Below are 24,212 nucleotides of genomic sequence, written 5' to 3' on the forward strand. Positions count from 1 at the left end.
TGTCACAAGGTAAGCCCTCAATAAATGTTAGTTAACCCTCCCCCCTCCCCCGGGGTAAGAAAAAGGTGGGTAAAGAGGAAGAATTCTCCACCTGTGGCCATACAACTTACTTCTTTAAGAAAAAAATCTAGAGGATACCAGACATCCTTGCTACACATATACACCACTATGTCATCCAGCGGCACAGAATCTGCCCACGAACTACACTCTTATCTTGCGTCCAATCACATCATTCTGCACTTTCTTGCCCCTATTCCCAACCCTAGCTTCCCAAACCACCTTCCCAATCACTCATTCCTCTCTGCCCCGCCCAGAGGTCGTGACTATTCCCCTCTCTTTCTTATTCTAACTTTCGCGCCCCGCTAGTTCTTCGCCAATCGGGGAAGTAATTGCCTCTTCCCTCCCCGCCTCTTACTGACGTTCCGAGAAGGAAGATTTCTGATTGGTTTTTCTGGAGCAAGAGCGTGCCAATAACAGACAGACTTTTTTGGTGCGGAGGGGCAGCTAGTATTTTCGCTGGTGATTGGCTGGGGTGGCCAAGACAGGAAAATGGCTGCTGGCTCCTCTGTAGTCCCGGTGGCAGTGTCGGCTGCCGTGGTCCCCGCCCTATCATCGAGCGGCGATTTCTCAAATTTGCGGGAAATTAAAAAGCAGCTGCTACTTATCGCGGGCCTTACCCGGGAGCGGGGCCTACTGCACAGTAGCAAATGGTAAGATGTCGGAGTCCGAGGGGACCGGGCTTGGATCCTCGGCCTTGGGGGTCTTGAGCTGATTCAGTTTGTGTGGGTGTTCCAGGTCTGCGGAGTTGGCCTTCTCCCTCCCGGCGTTGCCTCTGTCCGAGCTGCAGCCGCCGCCGCCTATTACAGAGGTAAGCACGTCTTCACAGTGAGTGCTCCCCATCATCAGAAGAGATACTGAGTGCCCTGTCACCGGAAGGTAGCATACTGCTTAGCAGGGATGTTTGTAGAGGAAATTCAAGCATTCAAAGAGCTGGGTGTTTTAAGCGATTTTATCTGTATGTTTTCGCTGAGTTTTGAAAGACTTAGTGGTGCTCTTACTTAAGCTGGAGAGATTAGTAAACAATCCTTGCTTAAGATTTCAGCCTTTTAGGTTTTCTAGCTCAACCTAGACAGTATTCATAACGAGGAGAAGCGTCAAAGGTTTTTATTGGGTTGGCCGAAAAGTTCCTTCGGTTTTAAAATAAAAGTACAAATCACGCATTTTCACCAAGAACTTTATTGAACAACGTATTCACTGTACCACTACCTTCTCACATTTTTCAGGCAACTTCATAATTCCATCTTACCAAAACATTTTATCTTTTTTTTTTTTTTTTTTTTGCGGTACGCGGGCCTCTCACTGCTGTGGCCTCTCCCGTTGTGGAGCACAGGCTCCGGACGCGCAGGCTTAGTGGCCATGGCCCACGGGCCCAGCCGCTCCGCGGCATGTGGGATCTTCCCGGACCGGGGCATGAACCTGTGTCCCCTGCATCGGTAGGCGGACTCTCAACCACTGCGCCACCAGGGAAACCCCCAAAACTTTTTATCTTTTTGAGCAAAGAACTGTTCCAGGTGCCTTTTACAGTCTTCCAGGGAATTGAAATTTTTTCCATTAAGAGAATTTTGTAAAGACCTAAATAAATGGAAATCCAAAGGTGCAATGTCTGGTGAATACAGCAGTTGAATCAGAACTTCCCAGCAAAGCTGTAACAGTTTTTGCCTGGTCATCAAAGAAACATGCAGTCGTGCGTTATCCTGATGGGAGATTATGCGTATTCTGTTGACTAATTCTGGAGGCTTTTCATCAAGTGCTGCTTTCAGTTGGTCTAATTGGGAGCAGTACTCGTTGGAATTAATTGTTTGGTTTTCCGGAAGGAGCTCATAATAGAGGACGCCTTTCCAATCGCACCATATACACAACATCACCTTCTTTGGATGAAAACCGGCCTTTGGTGTGGTTGATGGTGTTTCATTTCGGTTGCTTCACGATCTCTTCCGTTCCACATTATTGTACAGTATCTATACACTTTTCATCGTCCGTCACAATTGTTTTAAAAACGGAACGTTTTCATTGCATTTAAGAGAGAAAACACATGCGGAAAAACGGTCAAGAAGGTTTTTTTTCCGCTTAACTTACGTGTAACCCAAACATCAAAGCAATTCTCATAACCAAGCTGGTGCAAATGATTTTCAACTCTTGATTTGGATATTTTGAGTATGTCAGCTATCCTGCATGGTATAACGTTGCTTGTATTCAAGTAATGTCTCAATTTCATCGCTATCAACTTCAACTGGTCTACCCAACAATGCAGCCTCATCCAGTGAGAAATCTCCTGCACGAAACTTTTTTTTTTTTTTTTTTTTTTGCGGTACGCGGGCCTCTCACTGTTGTGGCCTCTCCCGTTGCGGAGCACAGGCTCTGGACGCGCAGGCCCAGCGGCCATGGCTCACGGGCCCAGCCGCTCCTCGGCATGTGGGATCCTCCCGGACCGGGGCACGAACCCGTGTCCCCTGCATCAGCAGGCAGGCTCCTAACCACTGCGCCACCAGGGAAGCCCTCCTGCACGAAACTTTGCAAACCACTTTTGACACGTTCGATCAGTCACAGCACCATCTCCATACACTGCACAAATCTTTTTTTTTTGCGTTTCAGTTGCATTTTTACCTTTCTTGAAATAATAAAATATAATATGTGGAAAATGTTGCTTTTTTCCTTCCATCTTCGATATTAAAATGGCTACACAAAAGTTCACCAGTTTTGATAAGTTTTTTAAAAAATTAACCCTGAGGGCTTCCCTGGTGGCGCAGTGGTTGAGCGTCTGCCTGCCAGTGCAGGAGACACGGGTTCGAGCCCTGGTCTGGGAGGATCCCACATGCCGAGGAGCAACTAGACCCGTGAGCCACAACTACTGGGCCTGCGCGTCTGGAGCCTGTGCTCCGCAACGAGAGAGACCGTGATAGTGAGAGGCCCGTGCACCGCGATGAAGAGTGGCCCCTGCTTGCTGCAACTAGAGAAAGCCCTCGCACAGAAATGAAGACCCAACACAGCAAAGAAAAAAAAAAAAAAAAAAATTAACCCTGATATGACAGCTGTCACAATACACGCTAACAAAATTGTTTCAAATGAAGTTAAACACAACTAAGCACTACTAGAGCCATCTAATGGAAAAAACCGAATGAACTTTTTGGCCAACCCAATACAACAGCACGAAACTGATTTTGGAGCCACACAGCTCTGGGTTCAAATCTCAGCCATACTAGTGACTTTTGGCAACTTAATTAACCTCCTGAGCCACAGTTTTCCCCATCTGTGGATAATAGTATTTACTTTGTGGGGATATTGAGAGAATTAAATGAGATAGGAATACATTTTATGTATGATCTATAGTATATATGTTTACATAGCCTGTGTCATCTGAAAGATCTTTATCATAATCCATTTTATTTTTCCTGAAGATGCCATTTCTTGATTACCACCCCCACCAACCACACACACACACACACACACACACACACACTTAAAAACAATGAATGTTCCTTAATCCAAAAGATACAATGCAGGTGAAAGAGGCAGGAGAAGAAATAAGTAAATGGTGAGTGTACGTGAAAAGGGCCACCAGAATCCTAACCTGAATGGCCATATTTAGGACATGTTCATCCAATGAAGAAAATATTGAACATAATTTTGGTTCCAGGGCTTCCCTGGTGGCGCAGTGGTTGAGAGTCCGCCTGCCGATGCAGGGGACACGGGTTCGTGCCCCGGTCCGGGAGGATCCCACATGCCGCGGAGCGGCTGGGCCCGTGAGCCATGGCCGCCGATCCTGCGCGTCCGGAGCCTGTGCTCCGCAACGGGAGAGGCCGCAGCAGTGAGAGGCCCGCGTACCGCAAAAAAAAAAAAAAAATAAAATAAAATAAAAAAAAAAAAAATAATAATTTTGGTTCCAGTTTTGTGCTGGTAATATTTGGACATGAAGGATGAGGAGAATGAAATTACTAAAGTTTTAATCAACTTATCCTTAGAATTTGGGGGGATTGTATGTTTTTACCTCAAATGTGCATCATTTCATTTTTTTTTTTTTACATAGAGAATTATAGCTGTGTTTTTTTGGTTTATACAATACTAACATGTCAAAACTTTTTGAAGTACAAAAAGTATAAGTAATTCCACAGCATGTTGCATTTATGTGGAAATTTAAAAGTCTGCCGAAGGAAAGCCATGTCAGATATTAATGCTAGACATTTTTCATGACTTTTTCACTTTTTCCTCATATCAAATCTGTATTACTGGCTCCATTTTACAGACGAAGAAGTGAATACTCAGAGAAGCTAAGTAAGTTCCCTACTAATGTCTTGAAACCAGGAAATCAAGGAGTCAGAATTTAAATCCAAGTCCCTAACACTAAAGCATATGCAATTTCCCACAACATTTGCAGAAACAATAAGCTTCTGAGTGCATTGGTTTAGTTTTTTAAATTTTAATATTTTTCCCCAAGCTTTTATTTTGAAAAAATGTTCTGTGACCTTACTTCATAAACTAATAAATAAGTATTAGGTTTTTGGGAGGAGGAAAATAATTATTTTTTCTTACATCTTGAAATTAATGAATATTCTTGGATTTGAACTTTTGTTATCCTGTTCCTAACCACTTACATAAACTTGTCTCTTTTTTAGGAGGATGCCCAGGATATGGATGCTTACACCCTGGCCAAGGCCTACTTTGACGTTAAAGAGTATGATCGGGCAGCACATTTCCTATATGGCTGCAATAGCAAGAAAGCCTATTTCCTGTACATGTATTCTAGATATCTGGTGAGGGCCATTTTAAGATGTCATTCTGCTGTCAGTGAAGCATCCATATTTAGAATCCCAGTAGCAAAAGTTTAATCTTCAAATAGTTTAGCAAAAGTCTACTTGGTGAATATACTTTATAAATACTTAGCAATAATAAAGAAGACATCATAAGTAAAGTAAAAAAAATGATGGTACGAAAGAAAATATAAAAATATTGGTAATATTCATTATTGACAAATATGGGGCAGTAGACCCTCTGTTTCAGGAGTAAAAGTAGTTTGGCGTTGGTTTGGTTGGCGTGCCTGTGGGTGAGATTTGGCGCCCAGAACCACTGGGGCCTCAGCCCACCACCCACTCCTTGGTATGGGGAAATGAAACCCAGGCCCCGACATGTGTGGGCCGCTGCTCCGGGCAGATTATGTCAATTTGAAATACTATGCCCAAACAATTCTTCCTTAAGAAACTTAACTTGTCCAATAGAAATACTTCAGTATGTGCACAAGGATATATATATGTACAGGGCTGTTCATTGAAGGGTTTTTTGTAATAGACAAAAAAATTAAAAACCTAAATAACCATTAGTCAAGATATTCATTGTTAATTTTTGCCTGAAGTATTCTTTATTATAATGTTGCAAAATGATGATTTTCTACTCCAGCACTCTCTTGAGTAGTAAATTCTACTCTAAGCAAGAGTCTGTCTTCCCCTTCTCCATTTATTTATGTATTTATCTAGTATCAGTATGGACTCAAGAATTCCTATATTTTTAATTGTTTATAATTCATTGTTTCACTTTATCATTTTGGTACTCAAATTATTCCAGATTTGGCCAGTGGAGCCCCCGAATAGTTGTTTAAAATTAGTGACCAATAGTAGATGTCATTTTGGTTGGACTTGTACCCTTTAGGTCGAATCAGGCTGCTACAGGTTTCAGAATAAGCGGAAAAAAAGACCTATTTATTGATTTTCTCTTACAGTCTGGAGAAAAGAAGAAGGATGATGAAACAGTTGATAGCCTAGGTATGAATTTCTTTCTCTTAACTTTTGGACTATAACAGAGGTTGCAAACTTTATAATGCCTGTAGGAGCCAGGCAGGTAATATAAACGTGGGAAGTGGACTGAGGAGGAGTCTGCAAATTGGAGAGCACAACTGGCTGGTTGTCACCCAACTCCCTCTGAGGGTTGCCCTGTGGGAATGTGTGCTTGGTGTTGTCAGGGGCTTTCTTCCACTGGCCCTACCCTGTTCCCTGCAACCTGAACCTGGAAATTTAGATTTTTAGTTGAAGCTTCTGATTTTTCGACATTGATAATTAATTCAGATTTTTAAAAACCTGTGTGGGCCTAACAAAATATGACTGCAGACCAGTTATCAGTTGCAGATTCTATAATAAAGTAAATGGACTGTGTAAGATGTCATTGGAGGGGGCTTCCCTGGTGACGCAGTGGTTGGGAGTCCGCCTGCCAGTGCAGGGGACACGGGTTCGTGCCCCGGTCCAGGAAGATCCCACATGCCGTGAAGCAGCTAGGCCCGTCAGCCACGGCCACTGAGCCTGCACATCTGGAGCCTATGCTCCGCAACGGAAGAGGCCACAACAGTGAGAAGCCCGCGTACCGCAAAAAAAAAAAAAAAAGATGTCATTGGCCACTTGTGAGTGTTTGCTGGAAGTTCCAGGTGTAACTTTGGTTGATGCCAAAGGGAATATCTAGGTCTATGAAATGAAAAACAGCAGTCTACCCTTAGATCAGAAACTCTGTTTCTTTCCTAGGCCCCCTGGAGAAAGGTCAAGTGAAAAATGAGGCTCTCAGAGAATTGAGAGTGGAGCTCAGCAAAAAACACCAGGCTCGGGAACTTGATGGATTTGGCCTTTATCTGTAAGTGTTATAGTAATTTGGAACTTATGTGAGATATTCTTCTGAGTAGAGGGGAGATGTTGTTAACTTCTGTGATCCTTCCCTTCTTTCCTAGGTATGGTGTGGTGCTTCGAAAGCTGGACTTGGTGAAAGAGGCCATTGATGTGTTTGTGGAGGCTACTCATGTTTTGCCTTTGCACTGGGGAGCCTGGCTAGAACTCTGTAACTTGATTACAGACAAGGAGATGGTAAATTGAGATGAGCTATGTGAAAAATCTTCTGCTTCAAGTCTTATGTAATTCTTTAATAATGGGGTAGGGGGAGAAAGTTTTGCTAAACCTTTCATTATAGCTACCTCTTTGCTCCTTCTCTAGTCTCTTTCACTGTTGGGATTTAGGTCTTTATTTGAAAGACTGATGTCTAGATCTTGTTTGGTAGTTGCTGTTGCATTTGCATTCAGTTGACTTAGAATATCTTTTCATGTTCACGTTTTCACATTCAAGGTTTACTGTAACTTGTTTTATAGACTAAATGTTATTATAGTTTCTCTCCTAATTCCAAAGATGCTATAGGAACGATTTCTCTGATATCAAGAATTGAATTAAAAACATTTTTAATGTTTCTTCTGAGCTGTCATAGGTCTCTGTTGAGATTTAGAGATTTGTTAATTAATGAAATAATGTATATGAAATTGCTTTATAAACTGCATTGTTTTATTAGTCATTGTTAGAGAACGTTGTCTACAAAGTTTATTTTGCTGTTCTTCAATAGTTAATAGAAGCAACAACACACTTCCTTTTGTTGGCTCTAAAGGACCAAGGGCTGGTTGATTTTCCCCAGTAGTGATACATGCTACTACATTTGTTTCTGAAATCTTAATCTTGGTTTACTTGTATTTACCTATCTCTAACTGCCTACTAGACTTTCATTGAAAGTTTGTTTTATCTCTGAACTCAGAATATGCAAAACCAAATTTCTCATCTTGCCTACCAAATTCTCTTTCTTCCTCCCAACTTGACGGACTCTCAGTTGTATCTCTGTTTCTCAGGACGCACCCAGTCTTGATGCCTCAGAGTCACATTTTGTCTCTTCCCTTTCTCTTATTTCCCTTTAATCTAGTCAGTTGCCAGACATTGCCATGGTTACCTTCTTGTCTGCATCTCTTTCTCTTGGTTTCCTTTGCTGTCTTGGTTATCATCTCAAATTTGGATTACTTAAAAGTAATAAATACTTTCTATCTAGCTTTCCCATTTTTATACTCCCATTTCCAAGCCATCTGACATACTGTTTCCAAACTTATTCTTAAAGCACCCATGTCATCATGTCATTCTCCTGTCAAAAATTTCAGTGGGGGCCTCCCTGGTGGTGCAGTGGTTGAGAGTTTGCTTGCCGATGCAGGGGACACGGGTTCGTGCCCCGGTCCGGGAAGATCCCACATGCCGCAGAGTGGCTGGGCCCGTGAGCCATGGCCGCTGAGCCTGCATGTCCGGAGCCTGTGCTCCGCAACGGGAGAGGCCACAGCAGTGAGAGGCCCGCATACCACAAAAAAAAAAAAAAAAAAAAAAAAAAAATTGCAGCGGTTTCCTGTTGCATCCCATTTCCTGTTGCAGCATAGGACCCACCCTATCAGTTCAGTCTTATTTTTCCACTACTTCCCAACACATAGCCTCCCCTGAAACTGAGCTAGTTGCATCATTCTATTTACCCACACTCATCATGACTGTTTTTCCTCTATTTTTGTTGTCCTTACCTGGAATGTTGTCTTTTTTCTCTTCCTCTCCCTTTTTCTATTCAGTTTCTACCCATCCTCCAAGGCTCGCCTCAAATCCTGTCGTTTCTTTGAAGCTGTCCCCAGCTAGACCATTCCTCCCTATTCCTCCCTATTGTGCTTGTAAGTCCTATTCATTTAATTGAACTGCCCTGTGTTCATTATTAGGTACTCTAATAAAATTTTGGCGATAAATTCTTTTAGACAGTAAAGATAGTTCCTTGATGTTCATTTGGGAGAGAGGTCAAAGTATATTAAGTGTGTTCCTCTCTCTCCTGCTGCCAGCTGAAGTTCCTGTCTTTGCCAGACACCTGGATGAAAGAGTTTTTTCTGGCTCATATATACACAGAGTTGCAGTTGATAGAGGAGGCCCTGCAAAAGTATCAGAATCTCATTGATGTGGGCTTCTCTAAGAGCTCATATATTGTTTCCCAAATTGCAGTTGCCTATCACAATATCAGAGGTGAGTGAATAAGGACAACGAAATACCATCAAACCCTGAAGGTAGTGCTGTGTTGTTTTCTGAACTCTCTGTCTTCTTTCTGCAGATATCGACAAAGCCCTCTCTATTTTTAATGAGCTAAGGAAACAAGACCCTTACAGGATCGAAAATATGGACACATTCTCCAACCTTCTTTATGTCAGGGTGAGCTCCTTCCTTTGCTTGGACTTAAGCTCTTTTGTGCTTTGATCTCCTGGGTTGGATTGTCACCTAGTAGCATTAGCTACAAGAAAAATTATGTAGGGGTTCCTTTTCCATGCTTAGATTGTCTTTCTTTTCTTTCAGAGCATGAAATCTGAGTTGAGTTATCTGGCTCACAACCTCTGTGAGATTGATAAATATCGTGTAGAAACATGCTGTGTAATTGGTAAGAGTCACCACTTTTTTTCTTTTTTTATCTTTATTGTGAGTAATCCAAATGTAAAAATAACAATAATATGAAAGTGTCAAAAGAAAAAAAGGGAATTCCCTGGTGGTCCAGTGGTTAGGGCTCCACGCATCCACTGCAGGGGGCACGGGTTTGATGCCTGGTCGGGGAACTGGGATCCTGCCTTCCTGCATGCCTCACAGCACAGCCAAAAAAAAAAGTGTCAAAGGTAACAAAATTATATACAATAGAATGTGAAGGATCACTGTAATCCCACCCCCAAGATTGGTGGATATGACTCCAGAATATTTTTCTGTGTGAGTACTAAAAATGGTGTATGTGTGTGTATGGTTTGCTCGCAAAAACTGTATCATTATACACACTGCTTTGTAATGTCCTTTTTTTTAACCTAACAATATATCTTTTCCATCTTTCCATGCTAGTACATGGAGAGTTGTATTATTATTATTATTATTATTTTTTTTTTTTTTTGCGGTACGCGGGCCTCTCACTGTTGTGGCCTCTCCCATTGCGGAGCACGGGCTCCGGACGCGCAGGCTCAGTGGCCATGGCTCACGGGCCCAGCTGCCCCGCGGCATGTGGGATCTTCCCGGACTGGGCCACGAACCCGTGTCCCCTGCATCGGCAGGTGGACTCTCAACTACTGCGCCACCAGAGAAGCCCTGTATTGTATTATTTTTGATGGCTATTTAGTATTTTATTATATAGATGTGCCATTATTTTTATTTAATCATTTTCTGTTGTATAAGTTGTGGCTAGTGTTTGTTAACATAAAAATTGCTTCAGAGCTTCCCTGGTGGCGCAGTGGTTGAGAGTCCGCCTGCCGATGCAGGGGACACGGGTTCGTGCCCCGGTTCGGGAAGATCCCACATGCCGCGGAGCGGCTGGGCCCGTAAGCCATGGCCGCTGAGCCTGTGCGTCTGGAGCCCATGCTCCGCAACGGGAGAGGCCACAACAGTGAGAAGCCCACGTACCGCAAAAAAAAAAAAAAAAAAAAAAAAAATTGCTTCAGGAAACATCTTTGTATGTATATTTTTATTTTTGCATGTTTATGCAACTATTTCTGTATAATTAGTTCCTTGCAGTGAAAGGCTGGATCAAAAATGTGTGTATTTTATATATATGTGTGTGTGTATTTTTTTAGTAAATTTATTTATTTTATCTATTTTATTTTTGGCTGCATTGGGTCTTCGTTGCTACATGCGGGCTTTCTCTAGTTGTGGTGAGCGGGGGCTACTCTTCGTTGTGGTGCGTGGGCTTCCCATTGTGGTGGCTTCTCTTGTTGCAGAGCACGGGCTCTAGGCACGTGGGCTTCAGTAGTTGTGGCACACAGGCTTAGTTGCTCCCCGGATGTGGGATCTTCCTGGACTAGGGCTCGAACCCGTGTCCCTTGCATTGGCAGGCGGATTCTTAACCACTGCGCCACCAGGGAAGTCCCTGTATTTTAAAATTATTATTTTATTTATTTATTTATTTTTTGCGGTACGCGGGCCTCTCACTGTTGTGGCCTCTCCTGTTGCGGAGCACCGGCTCCGGACGCACAGGCTCAGCGGCCATGGCTCATGGGCCCAGCCGCTCTGCGGCATGTGGGATCTTCCCGGACCGGGGCATGAACCCGTGTCCCCTGCATTGGCAGGCGGACTCTCAACCACCGCGCCACCAGGGAAGCCCCTATTTATTTATTTTTTGGCTGTGTCGGGTCTTAGTTGCAACACGCGGGGTCTTTGTTGAGGCATGCAGGATCTTCTGTTGTGGCATGGGCTTTTTGTTGTGGCACGTGGGCTTCTCTTTAGCTGTGGTGCATGGGCTCCAGAGCACGTGGGCTCCAGAGTTCATGGGCTCTGTAGTTGTGGTGTGTGGGCTCCAGAGCATGTGGACTCTAGTTTGCAGCATGCAGGCTCAGTAGTTGTGGCTACGGCTTAGTTGCCCCATGTCATGTGGAATCTTAATTCCCTGACCAGGGATCGAACCTGTGTCCCCTGCATTGGAAGGCAGATTCTTTACCACTGGACCACCAGGGAGGTCCCAAATCCTGTGTATTTTAAACTTACTAATATTACTAAAATGTTTGTAAGAATTTCCAATCCTATGAAAAGAGATGAGAGTGTATCTTTTTCTGTATCAGGGTGTCTCACTCTTGGCTCTATTGACATTTTTGGCTGATAATTTCTTTTGTGGGGGTCTGTCCTGTACATTGCAGGATGCTAGAAGTATACCCAGCTCTACCCACTAGATGTCAGTAACCTCCTTCCCCCAGTTGTGCAGATAAAGCCAAATAACCTCTTGGGGTCAGAATCATCCTTGGTTGAGAACCATGGCCCTATGTACTTGGCCACACTGCTGTGGCCTGATAATCAGTTGACATAAATAGATAATTGGCCACTCCTGGATAAAAGTAAGCTTGGTTGGTTGTGATTGAAAGCCTAAGTTTCCTGGAGATGAAAGACCCTGTTCCTGGATCTTTGGTGACACTGCATTGAGAACATACATGTGTATGTTAGGATGTTGTTAATAAACTGATAGAATTTCAATTCAGTCATTCAATAAATATTTCCAGCCCTTTAGGAAGTTGTAGACTAGTATGGGAAATAAATATTAAAAAAAGAAAAATCCTATGGGAACATAGGTAAGAGGAACAAATGATCTTTTCAATATCAGAGCATTGTGAATGAAGTATAAAGTCCGTTAAAGTGAGGATGGAACTCCAGTTTATTCAGAAAACATCTTTTGAACATCTTCTGAGTGCCAGATACGGTGGTTTGTGTTGCAGTACCTACCCCATTACCTACTGAGGAAGACCAGTAAGAAACAACTATAATATAGTGGGTTGAGGGTTATGATTGAAGTAAACATAGGATGCTAAGAGAGTACATAGGAAAGGTAGCTAATCCAGTCTGATTAGGGAAGGCTCTTGAGAAGGTGATACCTGAAGGATGGCAGGAGTGAAAGAGTTCACTAAAGGAGGAGATGGATTGACTTGGGAAGGATATTGCAGTGCAGAGGCATTGAAGTGTGAAACAGACAGTGATCCTGAAATAGTTTAGTGTCCTGAAGCATGGTGTGGGAGGAGGGAATGTCTGAATGGGGCCTGATCTTGAAGAGCCTTTTGTGCCTTACTAAAAGTTTGGATTTTATTCTTAAGGCAGGAGAAGTCTTCTGAAGGATTTTAAACCAGAGAATGATAGATGTTTTTAGAATTTCATTTTCAAATGATAACTGGAGACAGTGTGCTGGGAGGATTAGAAAAAGGGCAAGACCAACAGGGAGGCTTTTGCAATAATCCAGTCTAGATATGATGAGAGCCCAAGCTGAGGTATTGGCAGGAGGAATGAAGAGAGGCGATTAGATTTAGAAGATATTTAGGAAGTAGAACATACAGGAATTGGTGAATGGGTAACCAGATTGGTAACAGTGTCCTTCACCTGAAGAAAGGAAATAGAGGTAGGGGAGATAATGAACTGTTCCTTTTTTAGCCTACTAACTTAAAGCTAGTTAAAATCAAAGGATATGTACATATGAAGAGTAATGCTTTAGGAGTTTCTTTTTTTAATTTTATGTATTTATTTATTTTTTGGCCATGCCTCGCGGCTTGCGGGATCTTAGTTCCCGGACCAGAGTTTGAACCCGGGCCCTTGGCAGTGAGAGTGCGGAGTCCTAACCACTGGACTGCCAGGGAATTCCCATCTGTTTTTTTAAATAATCGTTTGATTGGTAAACTTCTTAATGAACTGTTTTTTCTTCAGTGTATCTGTAATGCCTAGCAAAGTTCCTGACATATTGTCAATAAATGTTTGTTGAATTCAGCTCATCTATCTTAAAAATCAAGAAAAAGGAACATTAGATATGACAAAAAATATATTTCAGCTTTCACAAAGGAGAAAGAAGGGTGGAGAGAGAAGAGAAGAAACTGAGGACCTGAAAGAGAATGAAACAACTTAAGAATAGAGTGATGGCAAGAATCTCCTACTTGTTTAGTCCTTGCTTCTGCAGTTATGTCTTGATGTGAATTGAATGCTTCCTTCTGCATCTTTTCTGGAGTCCCAGTCTCTGAGAGGCAGCTTTACACACACACACACACAAATACATATATGTATGTGTATTTATGTATGTATATATTACAGTATAGCATGGTAAAGATTTGGACTCTGGAACAAAACTGCCCAAGTTTAAATCTTGGTTTTGCTACTAACTAGCTGTGTGACATTGGATTTAACTTCTATGCGCTATACTTTCCTCATCCATAAAGGGATAATAACAGTAGAACCTTCTCCCATGTATTTGTTGTGAGGAGTAAGTAAATTAACATATAAAAAGCACTTATAACAATGTAAGTTGCCCAGCACATTGTAATCATTCAGTACATTTTAGCTGTTCCAACTGGTCAGAAAATCTCATCTACTTAATCTTTGCCCAGAACTTGCCTGTTCTGACTTCCTTAACATCTCCTTTGTCATCCTGACTCCTTTAGCAGCTAAAGCTTATACCCTTGCTACCACTACTTCACTTCTCCTATTCTATTACAGAAGTTAACCTTTGGACAGTCTGCCTAGAGTTTGCTTATTCCTCTGTCTCTGGGTCCGAGTCAGTGGCAGAAGCAAAGGTATCCTTTTATAGGACATAAAGCCCTCCATCTTGCTTTTTTCCCAGGTGAATGTGAACTTGAATGATCTTAAGTGATACAGACAATTGTTATAAATAATTTCTCCTGAATCAAACTGACAGCTGAATCTAGGAAAATTAAAAGCAAAGACAAACACATATATAGAAATCTTATTACTTGTTTTTTACCAAAGTGGAATCGTATAATTTCTCTGCAATTTGCTTTTTCTGTTTGACAGTATATCATTATCTCTGTAAATTAATATATATACATTTAAATTCATCTTTTTATCTAGTTTATGCACATGCAATTTATACATGAAGGAGATTTTTTAAACTGCAGGGTTTTTTTCCCTCACTGCACCTTTCCTCCTTTAAAATACTTGTGTTAGCATGTCCCATATCACATGAAACATACACATACACATATGCAGGGTTTAATGGGCTGTTTGCTTACAAAAATAGGATCATATTACACACATTTCTCTGTATTTTACTTTTCTCACTCAACAATATCTCATGAAAAATCCCTCAAAGTCTTGGTATATCTCAAATTGTTTTTTCTTCTTTTATTATTTTTTACTTTTTTAAATGAATTTATTCATGTATTTAATTTTTGGCTGCATTGGGTCTTCACTGCTGTGCGCGGGTTTTCTCTAGTTGTGGTGAGTGGGGGCTACTCTGTTGCAGTGCGCTTGCTTCTCTTGTTGCAGAGCACGGGCTCTAGGCGTGCGGGCTCAGTAGTTGTGGCTCGCGGGCTTAGTTGCTCCATGACATGTGGGATCTTCCCGGACTGGGGCTCGAACCCATGTCCCCTGCATTGGCAGACGGATCCTTAACCACTGTGCCACCAGGGAAGCCCTCTTCTTTTTTTAAAAATTGAGGTATAGTTGATTTATAATATTATATTAGTTTCAGGTGTACAACATAGTGATTCAAGTTTTTTATAGATTATACTCTGTTTAAAGTTCTATAAAATATTGGCTATTTCCCTGTGCTGTACAATATTTCCTTGTAGCTTATTTATTTTACATGTAGTAGTTTGTACCTCTTAATCCCCTACGCCTATCTTGCCCTCCCCACTTCCCTCTCCCCATAGGTAACCACTAGTTTGTTCTCTTTATCTGTGAGTCTGTTTCTGTTTTGTTATATTCATTCGTTTGTTTTATTTTTTAGATTCCATGTATAAGTGATAATAGATAGTTTGTCTTTCTCAAATTGACATTTCACTAAGCATAATACCTTCCAGATCCATCCATGTTGTTGCAAATGGCAAAATTTCATTCTTTTTAATGGCTGAGTAGTAGTCCATTATGTATGTATACCATATCTTCTTTATCCATTCCTCTGTTGATGGACACTTAGGTTGCTTCCGTATCTTGGCTATTGTAAATAATACTGCTGTGAACATTGGGGTGCATGTATCTTTTCAAATTTGTGTTTTTGTTTTCCTTGGATATATACCCAGAAGTGGAATTGCTAGATCATATCGTAGTTCTATTTTCAGTTTTTTGAGGAACCTCCATACTGTTTTCCCTAGTGGCTGCACCAATTAACATTCCTACCAACAGTGTACAAATGTTCCCTTCTCTCCACATCCTCACTAACATTTGTTATTTGTGGTCTTTTTGATGATAGCCATTCTGACAGTTGTGAGGTGATATCTCATTGTGGTTTTGATTTGCTTTTCTTTAAAAAAAATTTATTTATTTATTTATTTTTGGCTGCGTAGCGTCCTCGCTGCACGTCGGCTTTCTTTTAGTTGCGATTTTCTTCTAGGAGTTGCTGCACGTGGGCTTTCTTTTAGTTGGGCTTTCTTTTAGTTGGGGGTTACTCTTCGTTGTGGTGTGCGGGCTTCTTATTGCGGTGGCTCCTCTTGTTGCGGAGCACAGGCTCTAGGTGCACGGGCTTCAGTAGTTGTGGCGCATGGGCTCAGTAGTTGTGGCTCACGGGCTCTAGAGCACAGGGTCAATAGTTGTGGCACACGGGCTTAGTTGCTCTGCAGCATGTGGGATCTTCCTGGACCAGGGCTCGAACCCATGTCCCCTGCATCGGCAGGCGGATTCTTAATCACTGCGCCACCAGGGAAGCCCCATGATTTGCTTTTCTGATGATTAATGATATTGAGCATCTTTTCATGTGCCTATTGGCCATCTGTACGTCTTTGGAAAAATGTCTATCAGGTCTTCTGACCATTTCTTGACTGGGTTGTTTGATTTTTTGATATTAAGTTGTATGAATTGTTTATATATTTTAGATATCATTTGCAACTATTTTCTCCCATTCAGTAAGTTGTCTTTTTGTTTTGTTTTGTTTTAATTAATTAATTTATTTTTGGCTGCATTGGGTTTTTGTTGCTATGCACAGGCTTTCTCTAGTTGTGACAGGCAGGGGCTACTCTTCATTGCAGTTCACAGGCTTCTCATTGTGGTGGCTTTTCTTGTTGCGGAGCCTGTGCTCTAGGCGTGCAGGCTTCAGTAGTTGTGGTTCGTGGGCTCTAGAGTGCGGACTCAGTTGTTGTGGTGCATGGGCTTAGTTGCTCCACGGCATGTAGGATCAAACCCATGTCCCCTGCATTGGCAGGCGGATTCTTAACCACTGTGCCACCAGGGAAGTCCCTGTCTTTTCGTTTTGTTGATGGTTTTGTTTGCTGTGCAAAAGCTTTTCAGTCTAATTAGGTCACATTTGTTTATTTTTGCTTTTGTTTCCTTTGCCTTAGGTGATGGATCCAAAAAAATATTGCTATGATTCCTGTCAAAGAGTATTTTGCCTCTGTTTTCTTCTAGGAGTTTTAATGGTTTCTGGTCTTACATTTAGATCTTTAATCCATTTTGAGTTTATTTTTTTATATGGTATGAGAAAATGTTCTAATTTCATTCTTTTACATGTAGCTGTCCAGTTTTCCCAGCATCACTTATTGGAGATTGTCTTTTCCCCATTGTATATTCTTGCCTCCTTTGTCATGATTAATTGACCATAAGTGTGTGAGTTTCTGGACCAGTACCATACTGTTTTGATCACTGTAGCTTAGTAGTATAGTCTGAAGTCAGGGAATGTGATGCTTCCAGTTTTGTTCTTCTTTCTCAAGATTGTTTTGGCTGTTCAAGGTCTTTTGTGTTCCCATACAAATTTTGGGATTATTTGTTCTGGTTTTGTGAAAAATGCCATTCGTATTTTAAAAAAAATATTTATTTATTTATTTGGCTGCGCTGGGTCTTAGTTGCAGCACACGGAATATTCATTGCTGCGTGTGGCGTCTTTGTTGCGGCATGCGGGATCTTTAGTTGTGGCATGTGGGATCTTTAGTTGTGGCATGCGGGATCTCGTTCCCTGACCAGGGATTAAATCCGGGCCCCCTGCATTGGGAGCACAGAGTCTTAACCATTGGACCACCAGGGAAATCCCACCGTTGGTATTTTGTTAGGGATTGCATTGAATCTGTAGATTGTCTTGGGTAGTATGGTCATTTTAACAATATTAATTGTTCAAATCCATAAACAAGGTATATCTTTCTGTTTGTGTCTTCATTTTCTTTCATCAATGTATTATAGTTTTCTGAGTACAAGTCTTTTAACTCCTTAATTAAATTTACTCCTAGGTATTTAATTTTTTTGGATGTGATTGTAAATGGGATTGTTTCATTATTTCTCTTTCTGATAGTTTGTCATTAGTGTATAGAAATGCAACAGATTTCTGTATTAATTTTGTATTGTGCAACTTTACTGAATTCATTGATGAGCTCTAGTAATTTTTTGGTGACACCTTTAGGATTTTCTATGTATAGAATCATGTCATCTGTAAACAGTGGCAGTTTTACTTCTTCCTTTCTAATTTGGATTCCTTTTATTTCTTTTTCTTATCTGATTGCTGTGGCTAAGACTTTTAGTACTACATTGAAAAAAGTCACAAAAGTGGGCATCCTTGATTTTTTTCCTGATCTTAGAGGAAAAGTTTTTAGCTTTTCACCATTGAGTATGATGTTAGCTGTGGGCTTATCATATATGGCCTTTATTATGTTGATGTTCCCTCTGTACCTACTTTGTGGAGAGTTTTTATCATAACTGCATGTTGAATTTTGTTCAAAGCTTTTACTGTATCGAGATGATCATATAATTTTTTTTTTTGCGGTATGCGGGCCTCTCACTGCTGTGGCCTCTCCCGTTGCGGAGCACAGGCTCTGGACGTGCAGGCTCAGTGGTCATGGCTCACGGGCCCAGCTGCTCCGCGGCATGTGGGATCTTCCCGGACCGGGGCATGAACCCGTGTTCCCTGCATCGGCAGGCAGACTCTCAACCACTGTGCCACCAGGGAAGCCCGATCATATAATTTTTATTCTTCATTTTGTTAGTGTGGTGTATCACATTGATTGATTTGCAGATATTGAACCATCATTGCATCCCTGGGATAAATCCCACTTGATCATGATGTATGATCCTTTTAATGTATTGTTGGATTCAGTTTGCTAATACTTTATTGAGGATTTTTTCATCTATGTTCATTAGTGATATTGGCCTGTAATTTTCTTTTTTTGTGGTATCTTTGGTTTTGGTATCAGGGTGATGCTGGCTTTGTAGAATGAGTTTGGAAACATTTCTTCCTCTGCGATTTTTTGGAATAAGTTGGAAAAGATAAGTGTTAGCTCTTTTCTAAATGTTTGGTAAAATTCACCTGTGAAGCCATCTGGTTCTGGACTTTTTTTATTGGGAGTTGTTTTATTACTGATTCAATTTCATTACTGGTAATTGGTCTGTTCATATTTTCTACTTATTCCTGGTTTAATCTTGGGAGATTATACATTTCTAGGAATATGTCCATTTCTTCTAGGTTGTCCATTTTATTGGTATGTATTAAAAATAGCTTTATTGAGGGATAATTTACATAACATAAAATTTACTTATTTTAGGTTTACAGTTCACTGAGTTTTTGCTGATTTATACAGTTGTGTAACCATAATCTTAATCCAGTTTAGAATACTCCATCATCCCAAAAAGTTCCCTTGGGTCTATTTGCAGTCAGTCCTACTCCCAATCCCCAGCAGATCTGCCTTCTATCTGTATAGTTTTGCCTTTTCTAGAAATTTCATATAAGTGGAATCTTGGAATATTTAGTCTTATTGTCTGGCTTTTTTCACTGAGCTCTTTTTCGAGGTTTGTCCATGTTGCAGCATATGTCAGTAGTTCTTCTCTTTTTACTGCTGAGAAGTATTTCGTTGTCTGGGTATATACTACATTTCGTTTATCCATTTACTAGTTAGTGTAAGAAAGATGGCCTTTATTCCCTTTCTTCAAATAAAATTTTTTATAGAATCTTAAAATCTTTCATATATTCTTTTTAAGACCAATGATAATAGAACTTCCTTGATTCTTGTGGAAGAGGGGAGTTCAGAGTGCTACCTTTTTAATCCTTTAGGTACCTCCTTAGAAACCTAGGAAGATAGTTGGAAAACCACCAATCTAAAGCATAGTCTAGGAATTTCCTACCTTTATTAAGGAAATATGTGTATAAATGCTATATCGAGAGGAAATAAAATGAAGAAAACCTTTGTGGTGTTAGGAAACATTTTTTTTTAAACAACCAGAATGTGTGATAGATAAAATATATTTTCCAAGGGAATGATGATGTTGCCCATATGTAGAATTTGGCTTTTCTGCAAGGACTTTGGGGGAATGGGTTATGGTTCATGCCTACTCTGTGGAATGCTGCCTATTTTAGTGACTTTTTTTTTTTTTTCGGTACACAGGCCTCTCACTGTTGTGGCCTCTCCCGTTGCGGAGCACAGGCTCCGGACGCTCAGGCTCAGCGGCTATGGCTCACGGGCCCAGCTGCTCCGCGGCATGTGGTATCTTCCTGGACCGGGGCACGAACCCGTGTCCCCTGCATCGGCAGGCGGACTCTCAACCACTGCGCCACCAGGGAAGCCCAGTGACTTATTTTTGCCTTTCTAGTTATTTATATATTTTGTTTGTTTGTTTTTCAATTAGGCAATTATTATAGTTTGCGTTCTCAGCATGAGAAAGCAGCCTTGTATTTCCAGAGAGCACTGAAATTGAATCCTCGGTATCTTGGTGCCTGGACGCTGATGGGACATGAGTACATGGAAATGAAGAACACATCTGCTGCTATTCAGGCTTATAGGTGAGCATTTAGTTGGAGGGGGAGATGGAGCAGATTGTTGTGATTTTAGGAGTCTCTATTGAGCCTGCAAGTCGCTAACTTTGATTCTGCTCTCTTACCGGTCTCTCTTCCATTTCTTAGGCATGCTATTGAGGTCAATAAGCGGGACTACAGAGCCTGGTATGGCCTTGGGCAGACCTATGAAATCCTTAAGATGCCATTTTATTGCCTTTATTATTATAGACGGGCCCACCAGCTTCGGTAAGTCGGGCCACTTGATGATGTGTTTGTTGTGGGAAGGGCTGACACTTTTCTTTCTCTTTTGATAGCTATTGAAGAATCACAGTGAATGGTTTTGACTCTTAGAGACCTAAGTTTAAACATGCCATATGTTGTTTGGTCATTTTTATGTAGTGTATTCTACTAATGTGTTAATAGTATAATTGTGAACACAAAATAATATAATTACATGAAGTATTGGATTAAAGCCCATTCCCTTCATAGCTTTGAAATAGTGGTGGTGGTTCCTCAAGGGAGGACTTCAGTTTTTGCTTGGATTTCCTATTTCTCTTGCCTCTCAGGCCCAATGATTCTCGTATGCTGGTCGCTTTAGGAGAATGTTATGAGAAACTCAATCAACTAGTGGAAGCCAAAAAGGTATCTGAAATTGGGTCCTGAAGAATTTGTGTGGAAATCTGCTGTTTGGATGAGGGGTTGAGCTATCTGTGCTTAATTTTCCTTCATGTGGATCTATCTACTTAGGGAAGTCTGAATAGTTATAGGCACATAGGGTGTATAAAGCAAAGTGGGGCTGACATCATTAGTGGGAATGTTAGTATGTAGCCTGGACCTATCAGATCTAGTAAAAATGCTTTGTATTTTCCAAGTCTGAACTTCTGGGAGGCTTGCAGGACCTGAGTCTCTGTGTGATTAGTCATGGCAGATGGGGCAGTGGTTGAAGTGACCAGCTTATTTATTTTTTTGACAGTGCTATTGGAGAGCTTACGCCGTGGGAGATGTGGAAAAGATGGCTTTGGTGAAACTGGCAAAGTGAGTGAAAGAGTGACACGCTAGTGATATTTCTGTTGGCTTCTCTGGTGAGGTGGGTCCTGCACATTCTAGAGCTTCCCATCCATCATCTACATGAATGAGGGGATGTAGCACAGTGTATGATTACTGATCTGGAAATTTAGCCAGTTGACTCAAGAGAATGCTACTTCTCTTTGAAGAGGAATTGTTTTCCTATTTGGAAAATTCAAGAATGAATAGAAAGAAATGAAATTTTTATGTCAGAGCAGTCTAGGAAAACTACTTTAGGTACTAATCTCCTCCTGATAAGGCCCAGGAAAATAAGGAGTAACTCAGAAATGATAAGGAAAGAGGTTCTTAAATGCAATTTCATTCCTGCCAGTTCTCTTCTGGATTCTTACAAAAAATCTGAATTGCTTGGTATCTTTTTAAATCTCACTCAGGGTATTACCAGGGAATTTTTGCAATGGTATGTTATCCAGCTTAAGTGTTTACTAACTTTCCCTCCATCACCAGTAGCAGAGTAATGATTCTAAGCTTTGATGAAGTAACCACCACCTCTGGGCACTAATACTATTCTGGGTCCCACTGTGTCATTTATGTCAGAATTTGTACTTGTCTATGTATTATCATTTTTTAATCTTAATTGTGTGCTTTTACTTTTTATCACTAGCTTGCTTTGAGATATGATTTATACTTAAAGACCAATTTCTTTTGTAGGCTTCATGAACAGTTGACTGAGTCAGAACAGGCAGCCCAATGTTACATCAAATATATCCAAGATATCTATTCATGTGGGGTATGTGTCATGAGCATGAGAATTGGGTTGCTGATCTTATTATTGTCACCTCAGTCATTCCTGATTTCCTTATCTAGGAAATAGTGGAACACTTGGAGGAGAGCACTGCTTTCCGCTATCTGGCCCAGTATTATTTTAAGTGCAAGCTGTGGGATGAAGCTTCAGCTTGTGCCCAAAAGTGCTGTGCATTCAATGATGTGAGTATCAGTTCTTTAGTAAAAGGTTTGGATTTTAGGTTCTAGCACATGACTTTACTATGATCTGGGGGTGGAAAGTGGAAGGTGGTTAAGAGGGTGAGTGGTTTACATTTAATCTGTAGATTGCTTTGGGTAGTATAGTCATTTTCACAATATTGATTCTTCCAATCCAAGAACATGGTCTATTTCTCCATCTGTTTAAGTCATCTTTGATTTCTTTCATCAGTGTTTAATAGTTTTCTGAGTACAGGTCTTTCACCTCCTTAGGCAGGTTTATTCCTAGGTATTTTATTCTTTTTGTTGCGATGGCAAATGGGATTGTTTCCTTAATTTCTCTTTCTGATTTTTCATTGTTGGTGTATTGGAATGCCAGAGATTTCTGTGCATTAATTTTGTATCCTGCAACCTTACCAAATTAATTGATTAGTTCTAGTAGTTTCCTGGGGGCATCTTTAGGATTTTCTATGTATAGTATCATGTCATCTGCAAACAGTGGCAGTTTTACTCCTTCTCTTCCAATTTGTATTCCTTTTATTTCTTTTTCTTCTCTGATTGCCGTGCCTCAAGAGGGAGGGGATATGGGGACATATGTATGCATATGGCTGACTCACTTTGGTGTACAATAGAAACTAACACAGTATTGTGAAGCAATTATAGTCCAATAAAGATTTTTTTAAAAAAAAAACAGGGTGAGTGGAAAGGCTACCTTGTTCTGTGGAACTTTGTATGTCAGTATTTTAGAAACTGTTTTTGAGAAAAGCCTTGGACATATTTTGACACATTTGCCTGACTTTGTTTCAGACCCGGGAAGAAGGTAAGGCCTTGCTCCGGCAAATCCTACAGCTTCGGAACCAAGGCGAGACTCCCTCCACCGAGATGCCTGCTCCCTTTTTCCTCCCTGCTTCACTGTCTGCTAACAACACTCCCACACGCAGAGTTTCTCCACTCAACCTGTCTTCAGTCACACCATAGTTGGCTACTTTCAAGCCAGCACATTGCCAGACCCATATTAAGCCTTACCTCCATGTAAAGAACAGCCACGTCTATTCTTCCAAGGACCTTAGTTCTTTTTGTTTGTACACATGGAAACACATGTCTCCTTGCGGACAGTTTATAGAATCACCTGCAGAGTAGACTGACAGAAGAATCCTGGCAGGAACAGATACTGTCTTTGCCAGTTTGAAGCACTTCTATCTCCCTTCTGTTCAGAGTGGCTATAGATCTTGGCCTTTTTCCCCAGACCTTTTTGCCCCCCAAAAACATCCCTTTAATAGCACTTTAACACAGGCAAGGCTACAGGGACAAAGTTTAAATGCTGCTGGGAGTGGGAGATTTCTTTAGAGAGGCAAGGAAGAAAGAAGGGAGAAAAGCTTGCCACTGTACCCTCTGCTGATGGTAGGGCACTGGATACCCTAGGAAGGTCAGGGCACTGTATAGACATGACTCATCATTCTTTGATTTGCTGAGCATGACTATTCTGATATCAGAGATTAGGTTTAAATGGGGTGAAGGTATACTTTTGTTCTTACTGGGGAGACATTCTGCTGTTTTGGTTTTGAGGCGTCTCCTAGAAGCTTTCAAATTGGAAGTAACTTACTAGAGTTGAACAAAAGAAGGGGCAAAAGGACTCTCATTGAGTGTGGAACTGCTGATGGCCCCTACTAAGGGGAAAAGATGTCTATAGAGTTGGCTATACCCCTACTAAAGCAGAGCAAGGAGGCAGGGTTACAGAGTTTCATGGACATTTGGGTGTGATAACTTCTGATTGTACAGATAAGAATAAACTCTTAGAGTCGGTCTGTTTTAATAAATATTTTGCCATAATTGTCTCTCCCCCCCATCTCCAAAAGAATGTTTTTTTTCTAGCCTTCATCTATTAGACAAGGTAAAAGTAATCATTCTTACTATGCTCTTGGGAGAGTTTCAGGCCTGTGCTTGTGTATTCAGTAGGAGGTAATATGCTATGACTATAATGCCTGCTGTAATGAATTTGTACAGTAGATGCTATGGGTTATTCTGAGCTCAGGGCCCAGGCTTCCTTTATTTTTGTTCCAAAACAAGTTTGTTACCCATTCATCTCCTAATGTATGACACTTCATTTTATTTTATTTTATTTTTTTATGAATAACTTTTTTATTAACCTTTTAATCATTTAGTTAATTAACCTGTTTTTG

At 41.0% G+C, this 24,212-nt stretch overlaps 1 protein-coding gene across 1 annotated transcript; it reads left to right on the forward strand.

Moving 5' to 3' along the window:
* Positions 1-549: 549 nt before the first annotated feature.
* Positions 550-23,867, forward strand: CDC23 (cell division cycle 23; the record flags this gene model as incomplete). The annotated part of the gene is made up of 16 exons (XM_079702787.1): positions 550-710; positions 796-868; positions 4,671-4,808; positions 5,768-5,810; positions 6,558-6,663; positions 6,758-6,890; positions 8,696-8,873; positions 8,959-9,056; positions 9,198-9,279; positions 19,881-20,034; positions 20,155-20,274; positions 20,595-20,670; positions 21,002-21,063; positions 21,763-21,841; positions 21,919-22,038; positions 22,840-23,867. The coding sequence occupies 16 exons, from the start codon at positions 550-552 to the stop codon at positions 23,008-23,010; spliced, it is 1,794 nt and encodes a 597-aa protein (XP_079558913.1). The 3' UTR covers positions 23,011-23,867.
* Positions 23,868-24,212: the final 345 nt, after the last annotated feature.

Source organism: Hyperoodon ampullatus, assembly GCF_949752795.1.
Source record: "Hyperoodon ampullatus genome assembly, chromosome: 4".
NCBI classification, from domain to species: Eukaryota; Metazoa; Chordata; class Mammalia; order Artiodactyla; family Ziphiidae; genus Hyperoodon; species Hyperoodon ampullatus.